The 24,924-nt window shown below is 46.6% G+C and overlaps 1 protein-coding gene across 1 annotated transcript; it reads left to right on the top strand.

The window, feature by feature from the left end:
- The first annotated feature begins 1,643 nt into the window (after positions 1–1,643).
- On the top strand, positions 1,644–24,599 carry LOC136461413 (uncharacterized). The gene is made up of 6 exons (XM_066460715.1): positions 1,644–1,971; positions 22,118–22,387; positions 22,439–22,645; positions 22,970–23,899; positions 23,989–24,107; positions 24,198–24,599. The coding sequence occupies exons 1-6, from the start codon at positions 1,644–1,646 to the stop codon at positions 24,597–24,599; spliced, it is 2,256 nt and encodes a 751-aa protein (XP_066316812.1).
- Positions 24,600–24,924: the final 325 nt, after the last annotated feature.

The raw sequence follows: 24,924 nt of genomic DNA, 5'->3' as shown, positions 1-24,924 counted from the left end.
CAGTAGCTAGTTTGCTTAGGCGTGTGAAACACTGCATGACAGAAACAGCCGCCCGGTCTGACCTTTTGTCCCTAGAGAAATGGAGAACATGTAGTCTAAAATAGGAGTAGAAAACTGAAAGTATGGCGTCGCCTTTCGTTGCTTTTATTACTAGCGTATAACTAAAGGCCGGCGCGCCCGTTCTTCTCGTCTCCTGGCCGCCATTTCCGATGGCATTTGGCCGCTTTTCTCGGGGGCAAACGGCCGTTTCATATATGATCACGCGCGCGGCGGCCGGATGGTCCTCCTCCATCGATCGGTTTGGAGGTGTGGCAGCGTGTCGTGGGCGCGCGCGTGCATGCATGCATGCATGCGCCGCCGATGACGCATCGTCGCTTTGCGGCCAGGGGCCGGCCCGGCTAGCTTGCTTTCACAAGCATGTTTCACACGCGGAGCGACCGGCTACTAAAATTTAGGAGGTGTGTCGAGAGAATATTACATAAAGTGTTTAGATACTAATAAAAAAATAAATTACATAATCCGTCAGTGCTACACGAGACGAATTTTTTAAGTCAATTAATCTGTCATTAGCATATGTTTACTGTAGTAAAACATTGTCAAATCATGGTCTAATTAGGCTTAAAAGATTCGTTTCCCAAATTAGTCACAAACTATGTAATTAATTTCGTAATTAATCTATATTTAATACTCCATACATGTGTCAAACATTCGATGGAACAGCGACTAAAATTTAAGAGGTGCAACCAAACATCCCCTGCATGAGTGCCACCGCTGGGTGTGCGTTGCGTGCTTCCAAAAGCCTGGATCGGAGGCTGGACTGGACGCTGGAGGCGCGGGCAGCCATGTCATCCTTATAGTCCATAGGAGTAGACCCGCCTGTCTGTCGTTTGGCCGGTTTGGTTTGGTTAGGTAGGTAGGTCACTTTGTGTCCTATTCCTCGCATCTGTTCCTGAGTTAAGACCAGCACGTTTCCTTTGGCTTTTTAATTCGGGCCGGGACCGGGACCCGGCCGGCGGTCCTCCATAGCATCTTCTAGTACTCGTCTTGTGTGTAACCATCGCATTCATTGGGCGTCTTATGTCGCTAAGTGAAAATGTGCACAATATCTTGCCGACGGTTTTAGTACGAGGACTGGATTTGGCGACGATGGGTGCATTTTGTGGAGCGCATGGCATGATGGCGATCCATCGGGTGGAGCAGGTAATAAGTAAGAGCCGGCCGGCCGGCCGGACCCCCACCGGCGGTGAAAGAAAAGAGGCAGTTTGCAGGCAGGCAATGAGGCAATCATCCATCATGCGGCTGTTGAAACGAAGTGGTTTGCTACGGCCTGGACGACTCTGGACCGCCCGGCGGATGCGCGCGCTGTGGCCGCCTCTCATTTGCCCGCCCACTCCACTGCACTCTCACCGCCGCCTGCGCCACGTGACCGCGCCGGCCGGCCCGGATAAACACCAGCCACAGGGCCAGAGCCCAGACGCAGTGCAGCACCTGAGACGGTCTAAAAACAGCCCTCACCTAAACACGAACACGAGATGCATTCGTTGGTATGGGTCACGTAGAAAAAAAAGGAGTCAACCAGCCCTTTTCCAACCACGGACCCAAAAGCAACCCAAACAAGGAACAGCGAGCAGCAGCAGGCGGAGATGACGTCAGCCAGCCCGGACCAGCAGCAGCTCGCAGCCGCCGGCACCAGGGACTTCTTGCTCAAGCGCTCCTACTCCTTCGGCTTCGAGCGCAGCCTAGCCATGGAGATGGCGTCCACGGCGTCCCGCATGCACGACCGATGGTGGGACCTCCCGTGGCCGCGGCTCCCGTTCGGTGGCGGTGGGGGTGCGGGCTTCGAGCGCAGCCTGCCATGGAGGCGGCGTCCCCGCAGGCGCGACCGACGGCAGGACCTCCCATGGCCGCGGCTCCCGTTCGGCGGCGGTGGGGGCGCGTGCGGATCTGGGGCCGCCCGCGTCTTCTCCGGTCGTACCGCGGCGGCGAACAGATCTCCTTGGGCTCCGGTCGTCCGCTTCCCCGTGGTGGTAGGCCTGGCGCATGCGTGGAGACGCAAAGAGATGGAGAGAGAACGCTTATTTGGGTTGCGTGTTTGCCTCATTTGTTGTTGGAAGTGTTTTTCACCCTAAAACACTGTAAAGCACGCATTTTTAGGTACGGGCTCACGCTGGTGGAGACAGTCTAACAAAGGCTGTGTTTAGTTGTAGGAATTTGGATTTTGAGGCTACTGTAGCACGTTCGTTATTATTTGGCAAATAATGTTCAAACATGGACTAATTAGGCTCAAAACGTTCGTCTCGCAATTTCCCACCAAACTGTGCAATTAGTTTTTCATTTTGTCTATATTTAATGCTCCATGCATGGGCCACAAACATTCGATGTGACAGGTACTGTAGTAACTTTTTAGAAGTTGGGTGGAAGGCAAAGTGCGTGCCCGTACTATCGGAACAGTATGCGCAGTAGAAATGGGGTTCAGTTTCAAAAACAAGGAAAGAAAAAGAAATTGGGGGTGTCGGCATTGCTACACTAACACACGCCTCTGTTTCCTCTTCTTCTTACTGTACGCTCTTTTGTTTTTGCCACTCTTTTGCGAGGCTTTGTTTACTGTGTTCGTGGCGTGGTTTGCTTGTTCGTTCCCGACGAACCACCTTTTAGACGTACTCCTACGGCATTTCGCCGCCGAATAGTGTCACAGTAGATTTCTCGACTAAAGATTTGGTCAACGTTAACTGAAGGAGTCTCCGTGGTAATTCTCGTGGTCTAGAAATTACCATATTAATCAGAGGAAATAAAATTAGATTATGCATAGGCATGCTGATATATTAACAACCACTGCCGTTGTGCAGGAAAATAAAAAGGCAAAAATACCCTTATAACTAGTCCCTACGTCCCAAAGAGGTAGGAATTAAAATTTGTTTCATAAACCAAGACATTCTAGTACGGTTTAGCGCTGGATTTGGTACTATGAAGCACTGTTTGCCGTTGTTTATCAGTGAGGGGAACCAAAGTCATTTTTGCTCGTCACTAATGTGTCCTAGAAACTCTAGGTGTCTTTATTTATATGATGTAGGAAGTATTCTACTATCATCTACTTTTGTCGTCATATAAAGGAAAACATCAACCCATTAGGCCTCCTTTGGGAGACCCAATCCACGGGGGTTTCCCCGCCTTTTCCCTGGGCCAGGCCCCGCACGGATTTCAGCCACGGAGAGAAGCCCCCTTGCATTTGGAAGCCCATCACCTGGGAGAGGGCGACCCGAGCCCTGTACTTTCCACGGGGTGGCTTGTCCCGCACCCAGGGTCCGGGCGGCTCTTCCCCGACCCGAGCAAGGGCGACGAAGAGGAAGCACCGCTGCCGCCATCCTCCTGCCACTGCCGCCTCCGTCATTGCCCCCATCGCCGCCCCCGAGCTCGCCCCCATCGCCGCCACCACCACTGAGCTCGCCCCCCCCCCCGCCCCCGCCACCACCGAGCTCGCCCCCCGCCAGCTTCTTCCTTATCTCCGTCGCCGGCCTCGCTACTACCACCACCATCGTCCGAGCTTAAAGATCTACTCCAGGTTAGCTCCAAGAACCCGTCCAAGTTCCTCACCTAGATCTAATTCGTATTGAAGTGTGCACAATGAATGCACTAGCCAGATCCAAAGCGCAATACCATTTAAATTGCATACTATTTTTGGATCATCGTTTCTACGTGCAATAGCTAGACTCAAAGTGGAGCTGGATCTGGATCTGTTAAATTATCCTAGAAAAATCAAGGATCTGCCATTTTTTGCTATAATGTACTGGTTGACCAGTGAATGAATGTTGTTCTATTTATTGTTGTAATACCAACAGATTTACCTATAGTTAAAATTAGATATTTGCTTGTCATCTTAGTTTGCTTCATCTACAATTCTCAGTTGACAGATTGTTTTCAGGGTGAAGACAAGAAGTGACCCAGCAAGTTCCACTTCCTTGCTTAGCAGCTTAGGTACTTTTGTTTGTCTCTATTACTGATTCCTCTCCCTTGTTCATTTGAGCTGTGATTCCATGAATTTGCTGCTTTGGTTATATGTTTCAATTTTGGTAATATTTGGACAACATCGGGTAATATTTGTCAACAAATCAGAGGATCTGGTAATATTTTGATGACATCTGTGAATTATGGTTAAAAGAAAAACATTGGCAAAGACCTGCTGCTAGTTGCTAGAAGACATAATGCACTCATACATCAGTCTTGGGTGTATAAAAAATGTACTGTTTAGGATTGTATTTGTATTTTGATGTTGCACAAAGCAAAATAGTTAATGGTTAGATTATGTTTGGTGAGTTGCAAAGGCCTAGTAAGTATTTTTTAAAGACAAATTGTGACATTCTTTAGTTGCCTAAAATATATCTTGATATCTAGATAGGTTTCTAAATAGTTGAGTGAGAGCTAAAATAGAAGACCGCATGCAGTTTTCTAATCCTACTAGGAGTATGTAGTAGATGCCGGATCCATCTCAATTAGCTATTTGTTGTGGAAGAGAGACTCATTTCCTGTTACATTTTGGAATTAGCAGTATTCTCATTTTCTATAAAATTCTGTATCGAAGGTGACAAACACATATGAAAAATAAATCCTGGTTACTAGCTTACTATACTTACTGAGTTGGACTAACCTAGCCAAGACCTTACATATTTGCCCCACTTAATTAACTGGAGTAAGATCAGCCTAGATCCTGAACTTTAGGAGTTGACTGAGTAATAGGTTCTTGCAAATCTCGTTTCGATCTACTTGAAAATTGTATTGCAGTTTAGAGAACTATTCCAACAATCTTAGGTTCCTTTTTACGTGCAGAACTGCATTGGCGCCATTGATGGGACACATATCCATATTACTATCAATGAAGATAAGGTCCCTCCTTTTAGAAACAGAAAAGGGACATTGTCCCAGAATGTTATGTTCGCTTGTGACTTTGATCTCAAATTCACTTTCATCGCTTGTGGGTGGGAAGGATCCGCGTCTGATGCAGGAGTCCTATGTTCTGCTCTTACGTAGGGTTTTCATGTACCGCTAGGGAAATTCTACCTTGTAGATGGCGGATATGCTAACACTCCATCATTCATAGCACCGTACCGAAGAGTTAGGTACCACCTTGGCGAGTTTAGAAGGCGTGGATCATCGTAGAGAAATGAGTATGCAAACTACAAGGAGTTGTTTAATCATCGGCATGCACAACATCAGAATCATATTGAAAGGGCATTTGGGGTGTTGAAAAAATGGCTTCCAATTCTGAAAGTGGGAACACACTATCCAATTGAGACTCAGATCAAGATTCCTGCAGCAGCAGCGGTATTTCACAATATAATTAGAGCGCACAATGGGCAAGATAATTGGCTAGATCACCAACCACAATATATCAATCCAACCACTTTTGTTGATATGCCGGAGGGGGATAATAGTTATCCAAGCGAGATAGAATCGAGTGATGGTAACACATTACGAGATCAAATCGCGCAAGTGATGTGGGCTGCCTATAATAATTAGATGGTAATTTGGAGCATTGTTCTTCATTTTCAGCATTTTACCTTACATTTATATTTCTATAATTTTAGCTTATATTTATCTTTCACCATTTTCAGCAATGTCAACGTCCCAAGGTACAAGTGCTGCATGGAGCTACATGTATGAGAAAGGGTTGGTGGATGTAATGAAAAATCATGTCAATATCCCAATGTACAGGGCACAAAATGGCTGGACAACAGATGGTTGGAGAAATATTGCTAAATGGTTCAATGAAACCTTCACTTTAGCTCATTTTTCAAAACAACAAATGCAAGAGAAGGAGAAGGAGTTGAAAGGAAACTATAGGACAGTTAGAGATGCCAGAAAAGAGAGTGGTGTTGGTTGTAATGAGACATTAAGCATGATAATTGCTGAACCAAAGAAATAGGAAGACCTAATTGAGGTTAGTGACTTTCTGTCAATTATATAGTACTGTGTTTTCACTATTTTAAGAAGCTTACCAAAATGTTGCTTTGTTGCATTTAATAGAAGTATCCCAAAGTCAGTAAGTTCCAAAAGAAGCCACTTCCTCTTTATGAACACCTAGCATCATTGTATGCAGGTAATTTTCCTTTGTTTGCTCATGAATACAGTTTTTGTGGTGCTGTATTCATGAGCTAGCTGTATCGTAAATCTGAATTTTTGTACAAGTGTGTTCTTTATTTTATTCAGCTCATCTGTGCTGCAGTAAGAGTATTCAGAATTGTCATGAATTTTTGTACAAGTGAGCTCTTTATTTTATTCAGCTCAGGAGTCTAAAAGAACAACTACGTTTATTTGGTGGTCTGAGTTCAGGGAACCACAATTTTGTCTATCATTATGGCCTTACCATTTGTTTGCTCTATTTCTTAAATGAACATGTGCCTACGGTGCTGAATAACTTTGAATAATACCTAAGAGTGTATCAGTGATGTGTATTAATAGGAAGTATAGCCACTGGAGATTTGAATTTTACATCAACCGAGCCACCTGACATGACAGCATGACCTCCAATTGAAAGAAGTCACTCTGAGCAAAGTACACAAAACACGACTACCGGCTCTGATTCTGTTGGCATCAATTTTGGTACAAATCATTTTTCTCAAATTGAGGACCCAGAAGTGCAATCTGCACCACCCTATCTCAATCTAGAGGAGGGAGCAAGTGCTAGTGGAAAAAAATGCAAGCAAACTCAAATGACAGCTAAACTTGGTGAATTCATAGACTTGAGAAAGATCCAGATGGAGAAAAATCAGAAAAAACTAGATGAGAAGAAGAAAAAAGAAGATGACTATTATGTAGAAAAGTGCATTGCTGTTGTGGATAGCATAGAAGACCTAACTATTGAGCAGAAGGCAGATGCTAATGAGTTCTTTCAATCTGAGATGAATCGAACGTTATTTATGATGACGAAAAATCCAACTGTTCGACTAGTTTGGCTAAAGAAAAAAAAATTCACAGGTATGTTTACTTGTTGTCCTAGTATTCTTATCTTGTAGCATTAGATCATCTAAACTAAACCTATATTCCGAGATGATTCTTGCCTCATTAATTGAAGATGTCCCAGTGACTAACTGGTGGAGAAGTGTGATTCTGTTTCAAAGGTAAACCCACGTTTGAGTACACTACTATCTATATTTCCTGTTTCAGTGTGGCCAGTGAAAGATGCAAGCTTTAATCTATTATGAAACTACAGTGTACTTGCAGTGCAATTATATCTTGTTGGATTTTATTAGACTGACTTCTAGTGGTGATGTGCTACCAACATAGAGTTATCTATATTCTTATCTGTATTTTTATGGGAAAGATTTGATCTACCTAGTGGTACAATTAGTAATAACTTTTGTATTAAATTTAATGGTGTAAGGTTTGGTTAATGTGCTATAACCAACAAGTACATAGTGGTCACTGGCTCCTAGCTTTTAGCTTGTGTTTTTGTTTTTGTCACATGAATTACTAGCTCCTGCAACATACATGTTTAACTGATTCCACAAATAACGCACTGATATGAAACACTCTTCGCATATGATTCTAAAATTTCCATTGAAATACGAAACATATGATGTCTATAATTAGAGACCCAATTGAAAAGGCTATCGGAGGGTATTTTTTCACTAAAGTACTATAGATTAGGAAGGATATAAAGAGCCTCTTCGAGATGGTCATAAAAATGAAACAAATTCATCAAGGCAACCTTGTATGTATGTCCTACTTAATATATGTATGATTGAAAATCAAATAATATAATTATGTTAAAATACAAACACGCTTCAATATAAAATTTAGAAAAACAAAAAACATAGTAAACAAATGAACGGTTATAAAATCTAATACAGGGTAGTTGTAGCACCCAGTTTTAAGAACACAATCAAATACACACCATATATGAGTCTAGAAAGTCAAATCTCATATATAGCTACAAATAAGGGTAATATCATAAGACAATGCTTATTGCATAGCGTATTAGTATAAAGAATACAACCTCAGAGTATAGACAGCGGAAAGACAACTCCGATCTTCAGGTGAAGACTCCACTTCCATAGGAACAACTAACTGGTTAATCACAAACCTAATTCCTCCAAACTCCAGCAATCTGGTATCCATCTAGGATTTTCCCAAAGGTTTAAAAAGTAGAGCAAGCGTAAGTACATGTCGTACTCAACAAATATAACATGGGGTTCATGAGGCTCAAAAGGCTGATAATGGTTTAACTACGATTAGCTTTTAACGAGTCATCTTTTAGCAATTGGGCGGCAACAAGTTTATTCAAAAGCCCACATAAACACATGATTAGGTAACCATGAATAATGAATGCATAAACAGTAATCAATAGTGAGCATCTTTATCATCAGTATCATCAGTGTTTATCATCTATTCCGTAAATGTTTAAGGCCGCTCGTGACCGTGAGCATGACTGATATACCAGTTTTACATTCTGTAAAGGTTGTACACTTTCACTGTGAGTCATGATTTACCCTTTCACCCGAGATAGTGTCGGTGTTTTGAGTTGCCACCGGCTAGTAAATTTTTAACATTACACGTCTGGCCCGGATGGTGTTCTAAGAGAACACGAGATTTATACTAGATCGGGCAAAATGTCCCTATGTCTAGTTCGTTGCTGCTGCTTGTGTTACTCACACTAAAAGTTTGTAGTAGGGGTTATGTCAGTGCAGAAAGTGACCAACAAGTAAATATTTATAGTTTTGTCGTATGTTGTGATCGGAGGTGGCCTAGCACTTAATGACATAGGGTTTATACTGGTTTAGGCAACGTGCCCTATGTCTAGTTAGAGTCGGTTGGTGACTTTATTCCTGAGCCCAGGTGCTCGAAGTTTGTAGTGGGGTTACAAATGAGGAGGAGAAAGATAGGGGGTACAAGAGGTCCGGTAAGACCCCGATCGAAAGGGCCAAGAGCGACAGGAGCTCCGCTATGAGGTAAGTGTCCAAGCGTGTGCTTGAGGTTCAAACCTAGCGGTTCTATGGTTGTGAACTAGTGAACTTGATCAATCTAATGAATCTAGAATGACTTAAATATTGGGAGAGAGCGCATCTCCTTTTATAGATGAAGGAGATGGCCTTACAAGTGAGGGAGAGAGAGTACGTATACTTCTGAGTCTTGCTGCCCACGCCGGCGGGTACAGGACGATGGTAGGCACCCACAATGCTGTTGAATGTTAGATACACATGGGAGGTGGTGTTGTCTTCATCGGGCATGGCAGACGTCGGTGCCTACCATACTGTTGATACCTGGAGCATGCAAGGGGTTTTTACCATGTTCGTTCGGTACGGTAAAAGCCAATGCCCACAACACTGTCGATGCCTAGAGGCATATGGGGGCCTTACTGTATGGGAGTTGTAGGTGCCCACAATACTGTAGAGGAAAATGTCGGCGCCTACAACACTGTTTGTGTCAGAGAGGTTGTAGAATACTGTTTCTATAGGTGTACAGGGTACGGTCCCTGGTACTGTGGTTTGATTTCTGCGCCCTACCTTGCTTTCCTTGTTCATTCCCTAGTACCTTCTGAGCAAGCGTCCCTGGTTGGTTGGTCCATGTCAGTTCTGATCGCTCCAGTTGGAGATGAGCAGTGAGCAGGGTTTTTGCGTACCCTGGTCGGAGACGTGGGGTCGGAGTCAGAAGTAGTGTTTTGGCTAGGCCTTTCGATCGAAGATGTCGTTCAGAGGTGGGCTGGAGACCTAAGTGAGCCCTCCGGTCAGAGAGGCAGGCCATAGTCAAAAAATGGGCGTCGCTTCTCCTCGGCCAGACCTTTCGGTCGATGATTGGATCACCCTTCTGTCCTGTTTGTTCAGATACTTGGGCCGGACCATGAGTTGCGTGTTGTCTGCTTGGGCTGAACCTTTATTAGGAAGCCAGTCCATGGGGGATACTAAGTTTATGAACCCGACAGGAGCCCTTGAGCCGCCGAGTGATTCGAGCAGAATCATCTAGGGGTTTTTTTGTCTTTGACGGTGGGTGCGCGCGAGCGTACCTACGGGTGTAGCCCCTGAGCCCCTGGGCGATTCGGGTAGAATTGTCTGGGGGGGTTTGTGTTGCCAGTAGGGGAGGTTTTTGTTTCGTCAGCGGGTGCCCGCGAGCACACCCACGGGTGTAGCGCCTGAGCCCCCGGGCGATTCAGGCATAATAATCTGGGGGTGTTTGTTAGTGGGCGTGTATGTGTTTTTTTAGTCGAGATGAAGTCGCCAACCAAGGCATCATTGCGTAGCTTGAGGCGGTTAGTTTTTCAAGGATTGGGTGATATGGAGCTCATGGATCCTAGCATCGGTGCGCTCCATGGGATCGGGCGAGGCAATTAGTCTTAGGGATTGGACGAGGCGGAGCTCACAGGTCCTGGCGTTGGTGTGCGTCGTAGAATCAGGTGAGTCAGAGTCGTAGATCTGGGCCTCGGTGCAGCCCGTGTAGCTGAGGTTTTTAGTTAGTTAGTTTTAAGGATCGAGCGAGTCGGGGCTCATGGATCCTGATGGGGCGAGTTTAGGGTTGCAAACCTAGGTGTTTGGTGTGCAGTCGAAGCGTAGCCGAATGGGGCGAGTTCGAGGTCACAGACCTAGGCGTTTGGTGTGTAGTCGAAGCGTAGCCGGATGGAGCGAGTTTGGGGTCATAGACCTAGGCATTTGGTGTGCAGTCGAAGCGTAGCCAGATGGGGCAAGTTCGAGGTCATAGATCCAGGCGTTTGATGTGCAGTCGAAGCATAGCTGGATGGGTCGAGTTTGGGGTCGTAGACCTAGGCGTTTGGTGTCTTGAGCCCACAAGCCCCATTGGGCTTTTGGTAGGGTTTGGTTTGAGTTGTGTGCGTTACCCTGTCCTCGATTTCTCACAACCGGGGGGGCTGAGTTTTGTCCCTTGTCCTAATCGCCCAGGCTTGAGTGACGCGCTTGGTGAGTTCGCTATCTGGTATGATCAAGTAGAATCCGGGTCCGTCGTTCGTGTTGGGGTTGGCATAGCCCTCTTCTAGCATTCCACTACTCCTTTACCTACAATCTGGTAGATGCCTGGGTCGTTCCAAAGACCGACCTAGGTGGCCTAATGGCCTCCCCTCGATGGAGATTCTGTGGGCTCGGTAGAGGCTTAGGATCGAACAAAAAGGTTGAGATGACCCTATCTACCAGACTGGGCGATGGCCACATGGGGCTTATCTATGTTTTTCTCCCCTAGCTCTATTTGGCATGGGGTGGTCTCGAGCTCTTCGTGGGCCAGCCTTCAAACCCCGATCGGTCGTTGCTCATGTCGAATGAGGCAACTGTCGCTTTATGACACAACACGGAGCGTTGTGATGCATTTCGCTGTATGTGCGATGCTTAGTTCCTGAGCCCCCGAGCGGTTCAAGGCCCGAATCATCTAGGGGGCATAGGCTTATGAAATGATTATAAAGAAATAGAGGGGGTCGGTAGTGTTACCTTGATGACTCGAGTGACGGGGTTTGGAGAGCTTCAATCAGAAATGTCCAACCGAGACCCGCGCTCCTCATTCATGACAGAGTCAACATGGCCTATATGGGGCATCCCTTCGCGATCTTACCTGTCTCTTAGTGTTTTTTGAGCCGTTAGATTGTCTTAGGAACCCCGATGGTCTCTCCCGGCAGAGATCCTATTTTGAGTTTTTCTAAGTCCCGCCTAGGGATGCAGAGAGCTGCCAGTGTGTGGTGATGCTTTGGTTTTCACGCCCGGTCATGCGATAGTGGTGGGCCATACCCAGGCCATGTTTCATCTCACTAGGCATTGTTCCGTCGATCAACGTGCATCCCATCGCTCAGGGTGTGTCCCATTGTTTCCTATCCGCATTGAATGGGGCAAGGTAGAGAGTTTTTAGCTTTGATCTTTTGCCCCTCTCCGGCTATCGTGTTTCTTCCTTAAATAGGGGGAGGGAGAAGGCTCTCTATCGTAGTCCTTTGCCTATTCTCCAACTATTGTCTCTCCTCCATTTTCCTCCACACTGAGAGTGCCTGTATGCCACGGTGGTTCTTAGGTGAGAGAGGGGGTGAGCAAGGGGGAGGACTTACAGATCCTTTCATGAATCCAGAGCACGATGTAGAGCTGGAGGCTGCCTAGGGCAATGCTGGATTCATCTGCAAGGCCTTCTTCAGGATGGAGCCGTGTGTGGGCTTTCTTTGGTGGATCTTCACTGGGCGAGCCTTGTCGGAGGGGAAGTTGCTCAGGATCGTGCCGGTGGAGGGTTCCGCGCCTACAGCTGCTCAAGTTGGCCAGTTCATAAAGTTTGATGAGATCTCTTCTAGCCATGACAGTCATACCATGGTAGCGGCGTCCCTACCTAGGAGCTACCTTGACTGCATGAGAAGGTTAGGAGCTCTATGTTCCTCTGCTGAGAATCTATGGGTGCGACACCCTTGAGGTACCCGTTGCGCTCGCCGACGTTGAGGGAACAGAACCGGGCGGGTCCCTTGTGGTACCTGTTGTGCTCACTGAAGTCGAGGGAATAGAACTAGGCAGTGGTCACATCTGGTGGCGTGTGCCATAGTTTCTCCTTTGGCGTCAGGCAATGTCATCGAGGGGCCGCAGTAGTTTTTGGATTAGAAGGAGTTAGAAAAATGTAATAGTTGTGGGTGAGCCACCGTGTGAATAGTTTTTGTTTCAATGAATCCATCAGTTCTATTCTTGTGATGGAACCACACTATTCATTCCTTGTTTTTTTATCCTAGCATAACTTTTGTTTTTATCTTTTTTTCTTCGTACCTGCCCGTTAGTTCTATAGGCTATCGCTATTGAGAGCCTGGGCATGGCCCGCGGGGCTTGGCTGTTTCTAACCGTAGGTCATGGCGAGGTGCGTTCAGTTGGAAGTAAGAACAGAGTTATGTAAGGCAATCAAAGGAATGGAATGTGCTTCCGTTTGGGGAGAAAGTTGTTTACCATGTGACAGTAAAAAAGAGAGTAAAAAAGAGAGGTAGTATAAAGTATTATACCCTCATAGAGCCCCCGAGCGACCTGGGCTGAAAGTGTTCAGGCTGGGCTGCTTTATAGGGGCAAGTGTTGACTAAAAAGCAGTAAGACCAAATTTAGGGGAAAATGACATAGCTGTTCAATGTTTCAAGGGTTGGTGAGAACGTTGCTATTGTTGTCCTCCAGTTGGTAGGTGCCCTATCAGATTACTTTGGTCACCGTATATGGTCCTTCCCATGGTGGAGAGAGTTTGTGTTTTTCCTATGTTGATTGGGTCGTCTGGAGTACGAGATCACTGACTTCAAGTATCCCCCCTGATCTTCCTTTTGTGGTACCTACGCAGGGTTTGTTGGTAGTGAGCAGAATGGATGACGGTTGTCTCATGGGCCTCTTCAAGCAAGTCGACTGTGTCTTGCTGAGCCTCCATGGCTCAGTCGTGGTCGAAAGCCTTCACTCTTGGGATGTCATGGTCGAGGTCAGAGGGTAGTACTGCCTCAGCTCCGTAGGCCAAGAAGAAGGGTGGGAACCCTGTGGATCAGTTTGGGTCATTCTTAGGCTCTAGAGGATCACTGGGACCTCTGCAACCCATTCGCTCGGCGTACTTGTTGAGTCAGTCAACGATACGTGATTTAAGTCCTTGGAGGACCATGCCATTGGCACGCTCGACCTGACCGTTAGTTCATGGATGTCTAACCGAGGCCTAGTCAATCCTGATGTCATATCCATTACTGAAGTCTAGGAACTTCTTGTCGGTGAAGTTAGTCCCATGGTCAGTGATGATACAGTTAGGAATGCCAAACCGGTAGATGATATCAAGGAAGAATTTGATTACCTCTTCCAAGTGGATGTTGGTGATGGGCTTGGCCTCTATCCACTTGGTGAACTTGTTGACCACTATGAGTAGGTGAGTGAAGCCACCTGGGCCCTTTTTTAGGGGTCCCACCATGTCGAGGCCCTAGACCACGAATGACCAGGTGATGGGGATGGTTTGGAGCTCCTATGCTGGCAAATGGGTTTGTCGAGCGTAGAACTGGCACCCTTCATACATGTGGACGACCTCCTCTGCATCCCATAGCTTGGTGGGCCAGTAAAAACCTTAGGCCCATGTGGTGTCTGCAAATCCCAGCATTGACCTCAAGGAGGAGCTGCTTCCTCTGGTTGGTGGGGATGCACTTCTTGAGCACCCCTGATGGACTCCGTTTGTAGAGTTCATCACCGAGCGCGACGAAGGTCTTGGCACGTCGAGCACTCCATCAGGCTTTAGTCCTTTCGGGTGGGAGAACCTTCTCGTGGAGGTACACGATTAGTGGTGCTCGCCAGTCGGTTTGATCAAGTGCCAATACGGCGTCGTTGGTGGGTGACGTCGTCATGGAGGTATTGGGATTAGAGCCCCCGAGCGCTGGCTTGGCATCATGGTCGGAGCCCCCGGGTGTCGGCTAGGCATCGGGGTGTGTCTGGATCGGACCTTCTAGGATGTGGGTGGATGGCTCATGGACATCATTGATGAAGACCTACTTGGGGATGGATCCCGCCTGGCGGCCAATTTTGCAAGAAAATCAGTGACATCGTTGTCCTTTTGGGGGACGTGATGTAGCTCGATCCCCTAGAATTTGTCGTTGAGCTTGCGCACCTCTTGGCAGTATGCTGCCATGAGGGGGCTTTTGCAGGAGGACTCCTTCATGACCTGATCAATGACTAGCTTTGAGTCACCACGAACATAGAGTCGCATAGCACCAAGCTTGATGGTGATGCGTAGTCCATTGATGAGGTCCTCGTACTCCATGGCATTGTTTGAGGCTAAAAAGTGGAGGCGGATGGCATAGTGGCGCCTACTCCTATCTTTGGAGATTAGAACCACTCTAGCCCCTGAGCCGAGCGCCATTATGGTCCTATTGAAATACATTGTCCAGAACTCATGGGTGACTTCCGGGGTCGGTAGCTGCACCCCTATCCATTCGGTGACAAAATCCACAATAGCCTAAGATTTAATGATAGAATGAGGGATTACCTCATGTCATGGCCCATGAGTTCGAGTGCCCACTTAGAGATCCATCCCATGACATCATGGTTGAGGATGATACCCCGAGCGGGTATGAAGTGATAATGCGACTTTGTGGTTAGTGAAGTAGTGCAGGAGCTTTCGGGTAGCCATCAGCATGGCATATAGGAGTTTCTACACCTAGGGTTACCAGACCTTGGGGTCAGTGAGTACTTCACCGATGAAGTAAATGGGCCGTTGGACCTTAAGTTGATGTCCCGGCTCCTCGCTTTCAACGACCAGCGTGGCGCTTACCACATGGTTGCTGGCCGTGATGTAGAGGAGAAGGGGTTCTCCCTGTTTGAGAGCGACGAGGATTGGGGCTAATGTTAGGGGCGATTTGAGGCTCTCTAGGGCCTGCTGAGTTTCCTTAGTCTAGACAAAAGTGTCTGTCTTTTTGAGGAGCTTGTAGAGTGAGATCCCCCATTCGCCGAGCTAGGCGATGAACCGACTTAGGGCAGCCAAACAACCGGTGAGCCTTTGCATGCCCTTGACGTTGCGTATGGGGCCCATGTTAGAGATGGCCATGATTTTTTAGGGTTGGCCTCGATGCCGTGCTCAAACACAATGTATCCTAGTGGCTTCTCCTTTGGAACCCTAGAAACATATTTTTCGAGATTCAGCCTGATGTTGAACCTTCAGAGGTTTGCGAACATTACGGCCAAGTTTATGATCAGGTCATAAGCATGAGTTGTTTTGACCACTATGTCATCAACATAGACGGTGATCGTTGGTCTTGGCCGCTCATCTTGATCAGGCTGATCGAGCGGGTCAATTTGGTCGGCGAAGCATTGCAGCATGCACCTTTGGTAGGTGGCGCCAGCGTTCTTCAAGCGAAATGGCATGGTTACGTAGCAGTATGAACCATACAGAGTGATGAATGAGGTTGCAAGCTGATCAGACTCTTCCATCGTGATCTGGTGATAGCCCGAGTAGGCATCTAGAAAGGAGATGGTCTCGCAACCCAAGGTGGAATCGACTATCTGGTCTATGCATGATAGAGGAAAGTGATCCTTTGGGCACACTTTGTTGAGGTCAGTATAATCAATACATAGTCTCCACTTCCTGGTCTTCTTTTTAACAGGAACGGGATTGGCAAGCCAGTCGGAGTGGAAAACCTCTCTGATGAATCTGACTGCTAGGAGTTTGGCGATCTCTTCGCCTATGGCCTTGTGGCTCTCATCATCGAAGCAATGCAGGCACTGCTTAGCGGGCTTCGTGCCTGGGATGAGGCGCAGTGCGTGCTCAATGACCTCCTGTGGTATGCCCAACATGTCAAAAGGCTGCCATGCGAAGACATCGTGATTGTCGCATAGGAAGTCAATGAGCTCGCATTCCAATTTAGCTGGGAGCTGGGTCCTAATCCAAACCGCCTTCGTTGGGTCAGTGGGGTCAATTCCCACCGCCTTGGTTTCCTCAAGTAGATGGAAGGCCGTCGAGGAGGTTGGTTTTTTGCAGTCTAGGACTATCAAGATCGATGATTCCTTGAGCCATGGGAGCTCAGACAAGTTGACGACCGTAGTGGTGAGCTTGTAGTGCTCGTGGTCACACGTGAAGGCATGCAAAAAGGTGCTGCTCATGGTGATGATGTCGTTCGGTCCTAGCATCTTTAGCTTGAGGTAGGTGTAGTTGGAGACTGCCATAAATTTTGCGTAGCATGGCCGCCCCAAGATGGTGTGGTAGGACCCTAGAAAATCCACCACTTCAAAGGTGAGGACCTCTGAGCAGAAGTTGGCCCAGTTGCTAAACATGACGAGCAGGTCGATCTGCCCAAACGGTTATGCCCATGCTCCCGGGATCACCCCATGGAAGGGAGAGCCCGCCTGGTGGAGCTCCGACTAGGGGATGCACATGGTGTCGAGGGTGCCGACATAGAGGATGTTGAGGCCACTACCTTTGTCCATCAGCACCTTGGTAAGGCGCTTCTTGCAGACGATGGGGTCAATGATGAGTGGGTAGCATCCTGGTCTCACAACATGGGAGGGATGGTCCCTCTAATTGAAGGTGATCAGAGATTCCAACTAGCTGAGGAAGGAGGGGACGACCGTCTCAGCGGTGTATGCCTCCCTCTAGCATACTTTGTGCTGGCGCTTGGACCAGATGGCATCAGATCTACCAAAGATCATGATGCATTCATCAGCATTGTGGAAACTGTCTCCGTCCGTGCCCACGGCGCCTCCTTTCTTAGCTACCGCCTCCTTGCCGTCCCCTTCTTTTGGCCTACTAGCCTGTCGTAGGAAACATTGAGGAGCTCGCAATCCTTATAGAGGTGTTTGACGGGGTAGGCATGGTTGGTGCATGGACTGTCCATGAGCTTGTTGAAGTGGTCAGGTAGTCCCTACTGGGGCTACTTGCCCATGCGATCAGCCGTGGCAACCAACACGGTGTTGTCCGATCGGCGCCAATCCTTTTTATTCTTCTTACCCTTCTATGTGGAGGGGCCCTTGTCTTGGTCCATGTGCTTGGCCTTGCCTTTGTCCTAGCCCCTATTAAAGACCGCTCTAACCGCCTCCTTGTCTGAGGCGTGGTTAGTGGTGACATCGAGCAGGTCACGGGTGGTACGGAGCTTTAGGCATCCAAGCACGTGGATCATTGGGAGAACCTGCGGATGTAATCCCATAGGGACTCGCTGGGCTCCTGCTGGCTACTTTTGAGGTCCCTGGAGTTTCTAGGGTGGACATACGTCCCCTAGAAATTTCCTACGAAGACCCTCTAGAGGTCCACCCAGTCGCGGATGCTGTCGTCGGGAGGAATTCAAGCCATGCCCGAACATGTTCCCCCACACAGATGGGGAGATACTTAATGATGAAATAGTCATCATCCACCCCTTCGGTTCGGTAACGAGCCAGATATCTTTGAGCCAAATACCAGGGTTTGTCTCCCCGTCTGAAAGGTCCAAATGGCTAGAGGGGGTGAATAGCCTATTAAAAATTCTACAACAACACTTAACAAACCAGTTAGACAATTATGAGGTGAAACAAGTGTTGCACTAGCCTACTAAAAATGCAAGCCACCTACCAGAATTCTAGTTTATATAGTTTCTATCCACACAATAGCTATGTCACTATACTAAGTTAGCGTGCTCTCAAAGGCTAACTAAAGAGCTACACTAACCAAACTAACAAGCTCTCACAACTAGTTACACTAAAGAGTTTGACAATTAGTTTGCGGTAATATAGAGAGTGAGCAAGATAGTTATACTGCCGTGTCGAGGAGTGAACCAATCAATCATAAGAATGAATAACAATGAAGACCAATCACCTCGGAATCAAATGATGAGGACAATGATTTTTTATCGAGGTTCACTTGCTTGCTGGCAAGCTACTCCTTGTTGTGGCGATTCACTCACTTGGAGGTTCATGCGCTAATTGGCATCACACGCCAAACCCTCAATAGAGTGCTGCACAACCAACACAAGATGAGGATCACACAAGCCATAAGCAATCCACTAGAGTATCTTTTGGCTCTCCGCCGGGGAAAGGTCAAGAACCCCTCACAATCACCACGATTAGACCCAGAGACAATCACCACCCTCCGCTCGATGATCCTCGCTGCTCCAAGTCATCTAGATGGTGGCAACCACCAAGAGTAACAAGCGAATCCCGTAGCAAAAACACAAACACTAAGTGCCTCTAGATGCAAACACTCAAGCAATGCACTTGGATTCTCTCCCAATCTCACAAAGATGATGAATCAATGATGGAGATGAGTGGAAGGGCTTTGGCTAAGCTCACAAGGTTGCTATGTCAATGCAAATGGCCAAGAGAGTGAGCTTGAGCCAGCCATGGGGCTTAAATAGAAGCCCCCATAAAATAGAGCCGTTGTACCCCTTCACTAGGCACAACACGGGGTGATCGGATGCTCCGGACATATCGACCAGACGCTGGCCCTCAGCGTCCGGTCATGTGATATACGCCATGTGTCCCCTCTGTTTGAATACTATTTGCCTGATCTCAACGATCAATAGTTGACCGGACGCTGTGGCATAAGTGATCGGACGCTGAGCCTCCAGCGTCCGATCGTTTCCAGTAAGGTTCTAGAAACGAATTTCTTCGACCGAATGCGTCCGATCAAGCTTGACCGGACTCAGCCAGCATCTGGTCACTCGGTGACTCCTCTGTGCATGACCATGTCAGTGTGACTGGATGCAGCTAGCCAGCATCCGATCAAAGACCAACGCTACGGTTCTTCAGCTACTACTGACCAGACACGCTGGTCCAACCGAGACCAGCGTCCGGTCACTTACAGTGACCTCTGTCTTTTCTGTCTAGGGCGCCGATGGCACCATCGGACTATCTGCACTCTATGAGCGGACACTCCACTGGTGAAGTTCCTAACCCTTGCTTCAATGTGCCAACCACCAAGTGTGTCACCTTGTGCACACGTGTTAACATATTTTCACAAACATTTTCAAGGGTGTTAGCACTCCACTATATCCTAAATGCATATGCAATGAGTTAGAGCATCTAGTGGCACTTTGATAACCGCATTTCGATACGAGTTTCACCCCTCTTAATAGTACGGCTATTGAACCTAAATGTGATCACACTCGCTATGTGTCTAGATCACCAAAATAAAATGGCTCCTACCATTTATACCTTTGCCTTAAGACTTTTGTTTTTTTCTTTCTTCTTTTCAAGTCTAAGCACTTGGTCATCACCATAGCATCACCATCATCATGTCATGATCTTCATTTGCCTCACCACTTTGGAATGTGCCACCTATCTCATGATCACTTGATAAACTAGGTTAGCACTTAGAGTTTCATCAATTCACCAAAACCAAACTAGAGCTTTCATCGGTGTACTTGGTGATGTTGGTGGGCGGTTAGAAGCGCTGTGGGAATGGCACTCTCTGGATATGCCGGTCCAAGGCCCATGGTCTCGGGCCCTCAGGGTTGGGACTTCAGCCGTTCAGCCGGCGACCATGCTTGGGGTGTGTTTCACCGTTCCCCTCGATGGTTTGGCTAGGATCTGTGTCGCCTGCTCTCACCGCTGCCCAGTGGACTTTATCATCATGCCGGGCCCGATGCTAGTTGCTGATGATGCTGTGAGCATCCTGGTGCAGACCAGGTCGCTTGTGTATCGACGGTCGATGCGGGGCAGGTGCCAGGTTGGACCGAGGCATAGTTGCACCTGTCGGCTATAGCGGTGAGCGGATGGAATGATCCGTCTGGTGTGTCCTCGCTCCCCCGGTGGGGAGACAGGGTGCGTGTCGGTGTTGCGATGCAGAGCTTTCCACCTGTTGAACGATGGTGGATTCTACTAGAACCTAGAGATTCTGGTAGACCGCCCGCTCCTGGGGGTCGACGGGCTCGGGAACGCCGCGTAGAAGCATTGCTGCAGAAGCAATGTTCTGGCTAGCCTGAGCGAACTACGGGAGATCATTCTCCTTGTTTATGATGTCATGTTGCACCTAACGAGCGCTACCCCGAGCGTCGCCCGTAGGGTTATGCGCATGGGGCGCAATGTGTTGCATCGAGCTTGCTGGCACAGGCGACGGCTAGTTCTGCCGTCGTTGTCGTAGTTCCTCAGCGTGCCCTTACGCAAACACGAGGGCCCCCACACACAGGTCTGGAGGGGTGTGAGTTTGTGGAAACTCCACAATGAAAAATGGCTATCCTAGAACGTCCGCCATAGCACACTCCCGGGATGGACGGTGGCTAGAACCGTTGATCTCACCCTCGTCATCCAAAAGTTCATGGAAAGTGGTAGGAGCATAGCTCGCCATTCCCACGAATTCAGATGTGAGGGTGGAAGGTGGCAGCATCCCTCAGAGTCCCTAAGCTCATGTGTCCACGGGGACGCAAGGCCGTAGGGGAACCGATCGTACGGTGTTTGCGATGCAGTCAATACGGTCCCTCCAAATAATCGGTGGGAGATAGTAAATAGAGGCTAAATTACAGTATGCATATTACTCATAGCGGGGATTGAGCAGAGAGTTTGCTCAGAATGAAGTGTAGATGCTGCGTCATCCACGAAAAAATAGCGTGCTATTTTGCCGCTATAGCGCCCCAGATAGCTTGCCGCGATGATATTGCTCTTTGTTGCGCTATTGCCGCTGTTGCGCGCTATCGTGCCGCTATTTCCGCTATAGCACCGTAGCCCGCTAAATAGCCGCTATTCGTGTTTCACTGGCTGACCCAAAAAAATCGGCCTGGTCAAATATAGCCCACTAAGGGCCCGATTCAGTGAGACAAACATGAGCCAAGTGCTGGAAGCCTGGAACCCTAGTCGTTCCTCACCAAACCACTCGACCTGACCTCCTGGTGACGGCGGCCGCTGGGTGACGGGCGTAGCCTAGGCGACGTCGGGGGCTAGGGCGACAGCGGGAGCCTGGGCGACGGCGGTGGCTACACATCGTGATGACTGAGCCAAGCGAAACCTTTCAAAGTCTCGATGATGGCAGTGCGCCAACACTGGGTAATTTCTTCTCCCCTGTTCTTGTTCCCTATTCTTTGGTTATTGAGATGCATATGCTAGATCTAGTTTAGATAGGATTATAGGAATCCAATCACCCGAATCAGGTTCTCTCCTGTTCTTCAAAACTTGCGGCTTGCTTGCTTGCACGGTTGCTTGCTTTTGGTACTTAGGTCCTGAAAACTTGCTTTTGGCACGTCGACGCGAGGCATGCCTACACTTGCTTGCTTGCACGGTTGCTTGCGGCATGAAAACCATCAGAGTAAAAATCATAACAAAGCTGGTTGCTTGCTTGCTTGCTTTTGGTACTTAGGTCCTTAGGTCCTGCTTGCTTCCAATTATTCTGCAATCATAAGTTAGGTACTTAGGTCCTGCTTGCTTGCATCTTAAATTCTTAATTCCAATTATTCATTTATTCTGATTCTAAATGATAGCATTTGGTTGCTTGCTTGCTTGCTTGCACGGTTTGCCAATGCTAGGTCTAATTAGATCTTAGGTTTTTTTATATATGAAATTATGAATATGATGTTAAAAACTAAAATTTGTTACTATAAGTCTATAACACTTGTTAGCTACTGAATTTTTGTTATCTACTGAATTTTTGTTAGCTACTAAAACTGAATTTTTGTTAGCTACTGTACTTGTTAACAAACACTGTAACAAACACTTGTTAGCTACTAAATTTTTGCACCATACATTTTGCTACTATATGTTTGCCATTCTCATATGGTTGTCCACTTTTGTAGGCTTATCTAGCACTGCATCCACAGGAAACCTATCTAATGAAGCATCTAACCCTGCTTGGAAGCACTGCACAATGCCAGATGTGAACAAGAAAGGTTCTCTCAAGTGCAACTACTGTGACAACATTTATCATGGTGGAATAACTAGAATCAAGTACCACCTTGCTAAAGTTCCTAAATGTGGTGTTGCAAAGTGTACAAAAGTTTCATCTGATGTGATAAAAGAAATGGTTAACTTGTTGACAAAGAAGACGGATAACAAGCAAAGGAAGGGTAAGGAGAAATAAGAGGATAGAGCTATAGTTGATTTGAGCCATTCTGAAGGAGAGGAACACAGTGATGCAGAAGGCAATTCAGTTATTGTGTTGAAGAAGGTGACTAGCAAAGGTGCTTCTTTAGGTCCTATTGATAAGTTCTGTAAACTAACACCAGAAGAAATAGTGGCTGCAAGGAAGGGCAACTCTATTCTTGCTGAGAAGGTTCAATCTAAGTTGTCAACTGAAAAAAGGGAAGAGAAGAGGGACAGAGCATGTGAGTACATCTGTCAGTTTTTTTATGAAGCTGGCATCCCACACAACACTATTGCACTTCCTAGCTTTGATCTCATGCTTGAGGCTATTGGAGACTTTGGTAGGAACTTGAGAGGGCCAACTCCATATGAGATGAGTGGGAAATTCTTGTAAAAAAGGAAGAGGAAAGTGCAAGAGTTACTGAAGTCTCACCAAGAGTCTTGGGAGCTAAATGGATGCTCAGTTATGATAGATGCTTGGACAGATAAGAGAGGTAGAGGTGTGATGAACTTGGTAGTTCACAGTGCATATGGTGTTTGTTTTCTTGATTCAGTGGATTGATCAGCTGTGAAGAAAGATGGCAGATACATTTTTGAGCTGGTTGATAAATGTATTGAGGAAATAGGGGTGCAAAATGTAGTTCAAGTTGTGACTGACAATGCAAGACCAAATGAGGCAGCAGCTAGTTTGTTGAAAGCAAAGTACCCCTCTATTTTCTGGAATGGTTGTGCAGCCCATACCATTGATCTAATGCTAGAAGATATAGGAAAGATGCTAAAAGTTGCAGCAACAATTAGCAAAGCAAAGTGCTTGACTGTTTTTCTATATGCCCATACTAGAGTTTTGGACCTAATGAGGAAGTATCTTTCTAGAGATTTGGTGAGGTGTGGTGTTACGAGGTTTGCTACAGCTTATCTCAACTTGAAGAGCTTGCTAGAAAACAAGAAGCAATTGCAGATGCTTTTTAGGGAAGATGAGCTCAATGAACTAGGCTACCTAAAGAGTGTCAAAGGGAAGAAAGCAAACAAGGTTGTCAAGTCTAAAACTTTCTGGAAAGATGTTGAGACTGCTATTAATTACTTTGAGCCATTAGCTACTGTCTTGAGGAGAATGGACAGTGATGTGCCAGCAATGGGGTTCTTATATGGGTATCTACTAGAGGCTAAGAATGAAATCTCTAAGAGGTTCAACAATGATAGGAAAAAGTTTGAGGAAGTTTTTCACTTCATTGACAAAAGGTGGGACAGTAAGCTAAAGACACCTTTACATAGGGTTGGTTACTACCTGAACCCTTTCTACTATTATCAAAACAAGGTGGCTATAGAGGATAATGAATCATTTAGAGATGGTGCAATAACTTGCATTACAAAGCTTGTTCCAAATGAAGACACCCAGGACAAGATTATTGAAGAGCTTCAAAAGTTTCAAGATGCTGAAGGATCCTTTGGGAAAGACATTGCTAAAAGGCAGTGCAAAAATATTAATTTTGATCCAGGTATGAAAAATTGTCATCTAGCACAATCAGCTTTTCACTTTTTAGCTAAGTGGTGTCTCAATCATGTCCTCTGTTTTTCACTTTTTTAGCTAAGTGGTGGCTCAATCATGGAAGTAGTGCACCAAACCTTAGGAAGTTAGCTGCTAGAATTCTAAGTTTGACTTGCAGTTCATCAGCTTATGAGAGATGCTGGAGTTCCTTTGAACAAGTATGAATCTGATTTCATTACATTGTTTCTGCAATCCCTTCTTCAGTCCTCTTATTGAAATAATAAAAATATAAAATCAAACCTATGTAGGTCCACATAAAGAGACGCAACCGGCTGCTTCATGATAGAATGAGGGATCTTGTGTTTGTCAAGTTCAACTCAAAACTGAAGCAAAAGAAGGACAAAACGGACAGAGATCCCCTTGAGAAACCTATTCTTGATGCTTTAGAAGATGAAGACAATGAGTGGATCACTGGCATTGAGCCAATAGAAGTAGATCTAGAGCAGGAAGGAGAAACTACAACATCATCACATGGAGTTGCAGCTGCACCTCAAGGACAAGAAAGAAGGAAGGTAGGTACCCAGACCAGGAAGAGAAAGAGGTTGATCCCTACCACTACCACTATTGAGGATGATGACTTATCTGCTTCATCTTCTGATGGAGAGAATGCCAATGATGGCATTGATTCTAGTTCTGATTCTGAGACTTAATGAGCCGATGTGTTTTGTGAGTTGTGGCTTTTGTCTTTTAAAAACCGTGCGGATGTTAAGTACTTAAGTGTGCTGTTTGCTCTTATCTTATGACTTATCATGGGAATATGTTATCAATTTATCATGGATGTTATGACTTTATCACTTTGTGAGTTATTATTATTATGATTATGAACTTATGATTATCATGGAAATATGTTTAGTGTTTAGTTGTTTGCCTGTTTGGCTATTGTCTGAATGTATTTAAATAGCGCGCTATAGCGTGCTAAGCTATCTGGCGCTATGTCATATAGCTACCGCTATAGCGTGGGTATAGCGGCGCTAT

The sequence above is a fragment of the Miscanthus floridulus genome, chromosome 6 (assembly GCF_019320115.1).
Source record: "Miscanthus floridulus cultivar M001 chromosome 6, ASM1932011v1, whole genome shotgun sequence".
Taxonomy (NCBI): Eukaryota; Viridiplantae; Streptophyta; class Magnoliopsida; order Poales; family Poaceae; genus Miscanthus; species Miscanthus floridulus.
Note: the sequence above shows the minus strand (reverse complement) of the source record. Positions and strands in the feature narration are given on the sequence as shown.